General features: G+C 34.9%; 1 protein-coding gene across 1 annotated transcript; it reads left to right on the top strand.

The window, feature by feature from the left end:
- The first annotated feature begins 3010 nt into the window (after positions 1 to 3010).
- LOC112507167 (E3 ubiquitin-protein ligase RNF170-like) lies at positions 3011 to 9430 on the top strand. The gene is made up of 5 exons (XM_025111613.1): positions 3011 to 3397; positions 4737 to 4933; positions 6496 to 6594; positions 6980 to 7031; positions 8957 to 9430. The coding sequence occupies exons 1-5, from the start codon at positions 3214 to 3216 to the stop codon at positions 9103 to 9105; spliced, it is 681 nt and encodes a 226-aa protein (XP_024967381.1). The 5' UTR covers positions 3011 to 3213; the 3' UTR covers positions 9106 to 9430.

The following is a 9430-nucleotide window of genomic DNA, read 5'->3' as shown; positions in this document are numbered from 1 at the left end:
CTTATCTTTCCGCAAACAATCTTGTAAAATCTGTATTGATCTTCTTTATCAATATATATTTTAAATTTGAAAATTGTGTTTGTATTCATCCCCCCCCTTCTACAACCTGTTTAGTATTCTTGTAGACCCTTTTGGGACCAACACTTACCTTCCTAACTCACGCAACAAATATGTAATTTATTTGATTTTATACAAAATACAGAAGAAATAATTAAAATGTTAAATCTGTTGTGTTTGTATTCATCTGTCCCTTCTACAAACACGTCATTACTTCCTAAAACCAACATTTTTATTTAATCAACAATATAAATTCATTTTTAATCACCATTATATATAAAAATCCGTATATTAAATAAAACTAAAAGAACAAGTCTAAGGGACCGTTTACCGAATGTTTACTCGGGTAAGCACTTACCAAGTTACGTTATCTTACCAGATGAATATAGTAATAACCAAAAATCTTACCCTATAAGAACAAAAAAAAGGACTGAAAGTCTTACCCGGTAAGTGAGAGTGACAACTTTTACCACGGTTAGTGCTTACCGGATAAATTGTTGCATACAATGTTGTTTTCGTGGACTAAAATCTTACACGATAAGTAAGTGATAGTGTTGAATTCACGGGTAAACACTTACTGGGTAAGTGATTAGGTAAACGACCCCTAAATAGATAAATACAATAGATCAACAATAATCCATTGCATGACACTAAATTGATTAATGCAATTAAAATGAATAAATCATAAACTTAATTAGCTTTTTTGAAGAATACGTGTTGATAACATGTTATAGGAAATTCATAATAGAACAAGAGCAATCAGATAATGAATCAGTAATTCTCATTAATCACAAGTTTTTTAAATATGAATTAGTTTACAATGAAAATAAAACATTTATTATGGTAAATTCTAATAATTGGAAAATATTCCAATCAGTCACTTTCTTTTGATGATGACACATAATCTTTCAATCCTTTACTTATATCTTATTTTGGTCTAATTTTTTTTATTTTATGCATTTTTTTATTATCCAAAGATACTAAAATAATCACGCAATTATTTGAAGTAGATGTCAAATTTGTTAGATCATACTCCACAGATCTTACTTTCATTATTACTTAAAAGTAGTGATGGCCAAACCGGCCCCGCCTAGCCCGAGACCGGCCAAGGACCGGCCCGACCTGGGACCGGTGAGGACCGGTTATGGGATCAACGGTTACATCCGGTTATGGTTTTTGTTGGATTTGTGGGATCGGAACCGGGACCGGTAATGGCCCGGCCCGTCCCGGCCCTAAATATTAAAAAATGACTTTTTTTTTTTAAAGTTATAGTCGTTAATTAGTCGTTTTTGATCCTTTTTTTGTATTTTTTTTGGCCTCTAAACACTATATATATGTATGTAACAAGGTTGAGAGATTTACATATCAAGTTTTCAATTCGCAAAAAACGCAAAAAATATTCACAATTCTCATAATAAAACGTATTTTTAAAGTGTATTTAAGTGACCCGTAAGATAAATTTAATAATATATTAAAAATATATATTATTAAAAAAAATAAAAAAATATTTTTTAAAGGTGGGACCGGGACCGGCGGCCTATAACTGGTTATAAACTAACCTGACCGGTCTTCATCTATTCAACCGGGTCAGGTTATAACCAGTTATAAGAAATATTGGGACCGGTTGAGACTGACCTGTGACCTATTTTTGACCATCACTGCTTAAAAGAGTCGAACTTCAATTTGCGCCAAAAAAAAGCCCGCCCAACCCTGCCCATTAGGCTTAGAAAAACCTAGTCCGATCCACAAGGCCTGAGTTCATCCTAGAAAAGCCGGCCCGATGCATCTCTAATTGGGATGTGGTAGAATGGTACTCTCTGGGTCTCTGTATTTTAGAACAAGCGTATACAATAAAAATAACACATAATTTTATACATGATTAGAATGATACTCGCACAATGTATTGAAATATATCTCGATTTCAATGTTTCGCTTTTTTTGTTTCGATCAATGTTATAATACGGTTTTATGTAATTTTGAGAAAACAATAATGTTTTTATTTTTGAATAAAATATAAATATGAAGATATATCATAAAAAATTGAAAAAGAAATATTGATATTGGTACCAAACTGACTATTTAATTTTTTTTTGTGTATTTCTTTAATTCAATTTTTTTGGTTTAATAATATAATTTTTTATAAAGATAATAATTAGGTATTTTGTTAGAACTCAATGATTATCCTAATTATATTTTAGATTTTTTATCTTTAAAATGAGATGTTTATCTTCTATTTGATTATGTTTATCTACAGTTAGTTACACGAATTCAAATATGAAACTTTAATAAGTTGCACTTACGTACAAATTATCTTGAATTTTAAGTAATATACAGCAATAAACAGTACTTCATGTATAAAAAACGGTTTTTAATAATTTTTATCAAATGATTTATAATATAGTATAGATACTTATTATAATTTTTGGTTAACTAAATGACAAATTTACTCTTAATTATTGTATATATTTTATCAACACTTTAATATTTATATATTGGTTAAAGGTAAATTTAAAAATTTAGGGGCCATTTACCAAACACTTATCCGGTAAGTGTTTACGAGTAAAATTTAACACCATTATTTACTTACCGGGTAAGATTTTAGTCCACCAAAACGACATTATATGCACCAATTTACCCGGTAAGCATTTACCGTGGTAAAAGTCGTCGCCCTCACTTACTGGGTAAGACTTTTGGTCCTTGTCTTATTCTTATCGGGTAAGATTCTTGGTTCTTACCATATTCATCCGGTGAGATAATGTTACTTGGTAAGTACTTACCCAGATAAACGTTTGGTAAACGACCGGTTAGTTACATGTTTTTAAAATAGATATAAAATATGTTGGTGGAAATATTTGTCTAGAAATGATGAAATAGATGGGAAGTTGAGGGACGAAAATGCAAAGCAGAAGTGTCGGCCATGAACCGCCATTTTTTATCTCGACGGTCACGAGTATGCACAAAGATAACTCTGATCCTTTCCTTTGTCGGTTTACAGAGAGGATACTGATATATTGAGAGCGATTGGAGCCCTAACTGTTTCTGACACGAATCACATACGTATATTTTAGATATTCATGATTCATCGTCGTCGTCATCATCATCATTAGGAGGCGCAATTTCGTCACCACTTCATCTGCTTTTGATCTTGATATAGACATGGCAACTGTAATGGAAGAATCAGGAACAGACTCAGCGTCAACAAGAAGCAGCCTGTCAGTTTCCGAGAGGGAGAGAAACAGTTTGACCCTCCATGATGGGCCTCCGGTAGACGACTGCTGCCCTATTTGTTTCGGCTCCTTCTCCGCTCCATGCCGAGGCCCTTGTGGCCACTGGTACTGCGGTATATGACAATTCTTTTATGTTTTCTTGTTGTTGATTGATTGAACCCTAGCTTGTTGATTTGTGTGCTTGCGGAGAAAATTATGCATACAATGGGAGGGTTCTGATTGATCAGGTGAAAAAAGAAAATTGACGAAACAATAATGGGGAAGTAATTTCATGGTAGTATCTGTTTGTTGAATGGTTAGTTTGTTGGAAAATGAAGCTATACATGCTTGAGTTTAGACCTCAGGGAGTTCATTGAGGGTATGTTAAAATATTGACTATGCTTGTTGACACTACGAATCAAAATAGACAATTTAGCTACCTGGCCTTTTATGGTAAAGCATGTGGTAGAAGGGATTAAAAAAGCTGTACAGTACAAGATATCTAGACTTGATTCGTTCTTGGGGAGTTTTAATGTAGAATCCGTCGCACAATAACATAATCCATCTGATAACACCTTCAGACATATACTAGAAAGTCTGTTGAGAGGGAGAAGAAGACCTTGCGGCTTGCGCTGTAATATCTAGACTTGATTCGTTCTTGGGGAGTTTTAATGTAGAATCCATCGCACAATAACATAATCCATCTGATAACACCGTCAGACATATACTAGAAAGTCTGTTGAGAGGGAGAAGAAGACCTTGCGGCTTGCGCTGTACGTGGTTGCTTCTTGAATGTGAGTGTCTTCAACTTTTGTGTTATATCTTTCCTTTTTATGTGAATTGGGTGGTGATGTAGGTGTAAGGGAATGCAATCATCCCAAGTAAAGTACTCTCGGATTGTGCTATTCATTGAATCAATCGGCTCATGCATATAGGAAGAGAGGCCAACAAGAGGTGAAATTGCTGAAATAGTAGTCATGGGATTGATTGTGAGTTGTTCACTGTTGTTGAGGGTATCATACAGATTGGTATTAAGATCCGTAGAGAGTGAATGGTTAGAGAGAGAGGGGGGGGGCTAATGATTATGTAAACGGATCAATGGATTGCATGGTTACACCATCATCAATTACGATAACCCTGCATCCAAAATCTTACAGTAGAACATATAATAGGGACATCCGTTTGACGCCGTTTGGTATCTTTGAAGCTGGTATGTTAACAGGATCCCATGTAATAATTATACCATTTGCTGTAAGTTGTAAGTGATATCTTATCCATGTGATACACCCTGACCAAAGATATGATTTTCTGTTAAGAGGGTGAGAAACTGGTCAAGGTATGGTGAAGTAAAATCTCTGTGGGGCTGTCTTATGCTATCAGCAAAGTATTTTTTGTTTCTCTGCCAAGATGCTCTTCTTCTATTAATTCGTGGTGTATTATTGCGCAATAAAAAGCTCATTCTTCCTTGTACAGGCGGTTGTATCATGGAGTACTGGAACCATGTTGCAGCATTTCGGCCTTGCAAGTGCCCTATGTGCTCTGGTCCTATTACAAGATTGACGCCTGAAGCAACATTATTCCAGCAGCAGGATCCAGGGGTACGTGAGGTTCTCAAGAATGTTAGGCAGTACAATTGCCTTTTTGCTGGAGGTGCTTGCGGTTTCATTCTGGTAGGGTGACACCTTTCCCTGTATTGACCTGTTCTTAGGTGCTGATTTCAATGTACCTTGTGTTTGCTTCTTCTAATCAAGAACTGTTCCATTTATTGAAATCAAATGGCCGTGAGCCCTAAAGTTTGTCCAGTTCACGGTGAGGGAGCATTTTGCATGAATCACATGGTCTCTTTTTGGCCAAAGATGCCAAAGATCACAGTAAAAAATAATTGTAGCAAGGGTCTGTTTGATTGGATATAATGGAATGACAGGGAAATGGAATAGACAAAGTAATGTAATGGGCCATTACATTCCATTATCATGGGGATGCAATGGAATCGTCCAAGTCTGTTGTTTGACATACATGAATAGGCGCCTGAGTTGAATTAATTTGGTAAATAGAGACAACAATGATTTAGTGTAAATCAATTACGATTCAAATTAGAAAATATCGTATAAGTTGTATATAGAGTATTTTATGTTTATTTTGATATTAATTTAGATACTTAACAAATAAAAAAAATATTGATTCAATTTTTTAATGTTTTTATAACCTCTAATTTTTGATAATCATGAGAAATGATAACTAAATGCACTTGTAAATATAATATCTTTTTCATAGTTTTATCTTTCGAATTATCATTAAATATGAGATGTTCAAAAACAAAATATAAATCAATGCTTGTATATTTATTTCTCTTTTGGATGCGTCTTAGTCGTTGTATTAGTTTTTCATGCTATATGTACACACAAATGAATATTTTTACTTCTATTTAGTACATAATCTGTTGGAGTCTTCAGGGAAATAACCTCTTGATCCTAGTGGTTGAGGTAAGGTCTGTGTACATCCTATCCCTCGTAGACCCTACTTTCTAGTGGGATATATCGAGTTTATGTGGTTTGGTTTTAGTCGGTACATAATTTAATAAACTTGTCAAAATTCTATTTACAAAAAATTAAGACCAAGAAAATTTCAAAAATTAAAATTATGATACAAATATAGATTTTGTTGTTATTTTTGAAGAATAAAAACATGATTGAATTAAAGTTTTGAATTTTTTTAGAGTTGTTATTAAGATCACAGAGAAAAAGTGGGTTATATTGCAAGTTTTCATTCCATTCCATGATGGTATGAAAAAAGAATACCCTTTCCTCAAGGAATGAAAATCAACAAAATGGAAGGAACACATTCCTCAAAATAAGATTCCCGAGAAATGGTTCATTCCATTCTCACATGGTAAACACTGGTGCTTTTGCAATGGTCCATATCATTTTGCTTTTCATTATTGCATACCAAACACAACACGAGTGAGTACTGTGATAGCACTAATTGTAGCACATGAGTGCTCAGATAGCTTATACTGCAGTTAGATTTTACTGCACATATAGTAAGGCTGATTTGTATCCATTTGACACAGTTTTCGCATATCTTTTCCTCCTTCCCATATCTTCTCTTTCCTCTTTACCATAGTTTTTGATCTTTGAAGCTAGATATTGAGGTAGTTTTGTACATGTGACTTCAATTCATGGTAGAGATAAGCTTTTAAAGGAATCTGATGATTGTGCTTTTCTTGTGACAGCAAGTACTTCAGCTCCCCTTATTTGTCAAGAGAATGCTTCAAGCGATGATGGATCCTGATAGACCGGTTGCTTACCTTAGCAGATTGCGTTTAGTTGCAGTTAAGCGAATCTGAATTGCGTAGTATTAAGAATCCTCTTTATGATTCGGTTTCATTTTTCTGAAACTTTGTGTCCTATACGGAGTTACAATAAGAAATCATGCACCTCAAGCATACACTATATAGAGTGTTAAATACTTGCTCAATTCTTTGCTGGTATGGTGCATTTAGTGTCTAAAGGTGCTTATCTCTGGATTCAACAATCAACATCGTATTTGACAAAAATATAACATAGTCAAATCAAAAAGTATTTGGAGTTCTCTTGTGGAGTATACTTGTATTTCTTGTTTTGCTAAATATCTTGTTCTTGGTAGGAGTATTTTGATTACAAGTATTTAAGCTGAAATGTGTAGGAATGTGCTGAATGTTTTTTTCTTGTTTGCAGGTGTTTCTTGGTGCTCTCTATACACTTAGTCCTTTTGACTTTCTTCCAAGATGTAAGTTCTTCCTCACTTCCTCAATTGTAACTCATGGCAAAAGGATTAAAATGATTCATAGAGCTTCTCTCTTCCCATAGATCTGGCGACACAATTTGTTTTCTTGTATCTTCCTGAAAAGACGGCATCAGTTATCGTTAGGCTAAGGTTGAGCTCAATTTGATAGCTCGGCGAGTCTTCTTGATGTAGGTTTGAGGGAGATTTGAGCTCGAATAACTCAAAAATATCCATTAGAATTATGCTTGATAAAACAAGCTTGATTCAAGAACTCTTATAGCTTGAAAATATCATAAGAACTATGCTCAATAAAACAAGCTCGGTTCAAGCTTGACCCGAAAATATTAACACAGACATAGGGTTCAAAAAGATTGATAAGAATTCAAGTTCGTATAAACATGAACTCAACTCTTATATGTTTCGAGCCCAATTTTGTATTCAAACCTAGTAAGGCTCGATTTGATCGAGCTGAAATTACTTGATAAAATCTTGACTCGTTTGCAGTCATGCTTGCTTTGGTAATTTAAGTTAAAACATTGTCACTTCTTTGACTTGGGTATGAGATCAAAAACAGGTTTTTTATTGGCAAAGAGACGATATGGAACTAGATCTTCATGTTCAGGAAGTACTACATCTTCCTTGATATGTGATATGAAACTATCATTCAAACATCCTTTGAATATAATAATTATCAATAACAGAGAGGATGCAAATCATGCAATGTTCATGAGAGGGAGTCATGTAGTCGAATAGTTTTGGATAGGCTGTTTGGTGCAAGTTTCGGATAGGCTGTTTGGATAAGCGTTAAACAATATGCAAGTTGCGGATGATGCCAATATAGGACCCTTGTCAGAACCAGAAGAAATTATCATCATTTTTTCCGATAATTCTTGAACACATGTCAAAAGGCTGTATATGACATGAACTTTTAGATACCTGGACACATTTGAGGGACTTGTGTCCTAGTTTGGTATGACCTGGCCTCGTGCCATGAACAGAGCACCTTATTCAAACGTTTAGGTTGTGACATTAAATAGACGAGCAGACTTTAAAAAAATGCTATATTGAGTCACAACAGTGTCTTTCCGTAGATTAGAACTGAATCATACCAGAAAGAAGGGGGTACAGTGCAATGAATCAAGGAAGTGCAAGCAACACAGCTAACAATTTTCTGAAGGTGTACATGTAACATGTGCATGCAGTTCTACTTGGATTGAGAATTTATATGCTATTCAGGGAACTATGCACATGAGAGGTCATATATCTTATTTCTAAGTGAAGTTTTCTTTAGCATATTATTACTCTTAGATGGTTTCTCGAAGTTTGTTAACAAGGTTGAACGTATACCACAGTTATCTGCAAAAGTATGAATATTTTCAGCAAATAAAAGATTGTAATGAACCAATGGAAACAAACCATCTACCCTAAGAGTGGTCTAGGTAGATGAGGCATTCGAGATCCACCCATTGTTATGGATGAATGTAAGATTACTGGGGTCGTTTACCAGACACTTACTCGGGTAAGCGCTTACCAAGTCACGTTATCTCATTTGATGAATATGGTAAGGACTAAGAATCTTACCCGGTAAGAGCGACACAAGGATCATGAGTCTTACCCGGTAAGTGAGGGCGACGACTCTTACCACGATAAGCGCTTACCGGGTGAATTGTTGCATATAATGTCGTTTTGACGGACTAAAATCTTACCTGGTAAGTAAATAATAGTGTTAAATTTTACCGGTAAATCACTTACCGGGTAAGTGTTTGGTAAACGGCCCATTAGAATTCCATAAAACTTGTCCTAGAGTAACACCAAGTTAAAGCTCTTAAGCTCTTTCAGGATCTTCAAAAATGACCTAATAGAAATGATTCGCACACATTTTGTTTGTTTGTTAATATATTTGTAACGTATGGATGGTGGTGTTGCAGGGCGGTACCTTGATCCTATAGACTTATTCGACTGCTCTGCTATTGTTTTGTCATTCAGCTTGTACTTTGTTGGGCTCTATTCACGAAGAAGACGCCTAAGATATTTAAGGGAACAGGCTCCCGTTCCACACTTTGACGTAGATATGTGACACTATATACTCCTACGTTCCTCTTCCTTCGATCATATTCCATATTATGATTCGCGATTAACCCACAAATTACATGGTGAATGTGGTCTAGCGTCGTGTAATTAGGCTTTGTATGTATGTATATATATACGTATGCACAAAAGGTTTGTTTTCCTTTTTTTTTTGGTTCCTTCGATTCTTCTATAGAGATGGTTGAAGGTGCAGTCGGTGGGCGTGATTGTCTTTTTATTTGATTTTTTAGCGGCTACAAGTATAGGGTAGAGGATAAATGAAATCTATAAACATGGACCTTAAGAATCAGCAGCAACTTGTGTATCATGCTCTA

This window comes from Cynara cardunculus (genome assembly GCF_001531365.2).
Source record: "Cynara cardunculus var. scolymus isolate 2C chromosome LG 2, CcrdV1, whole genome shotgun sequence".
Classification (NCBI taxonomy): Eukaryota; Viridiplantae; Streptophyta; class Magnoliopsida; order Asterales; family Asteraceae; genus Cynara; species Cynara cardunculus.
Note: the sequence above shows the minus strand (reverse complement) of the source record. Positions and strands in the feature narration are given on the sequence as shown.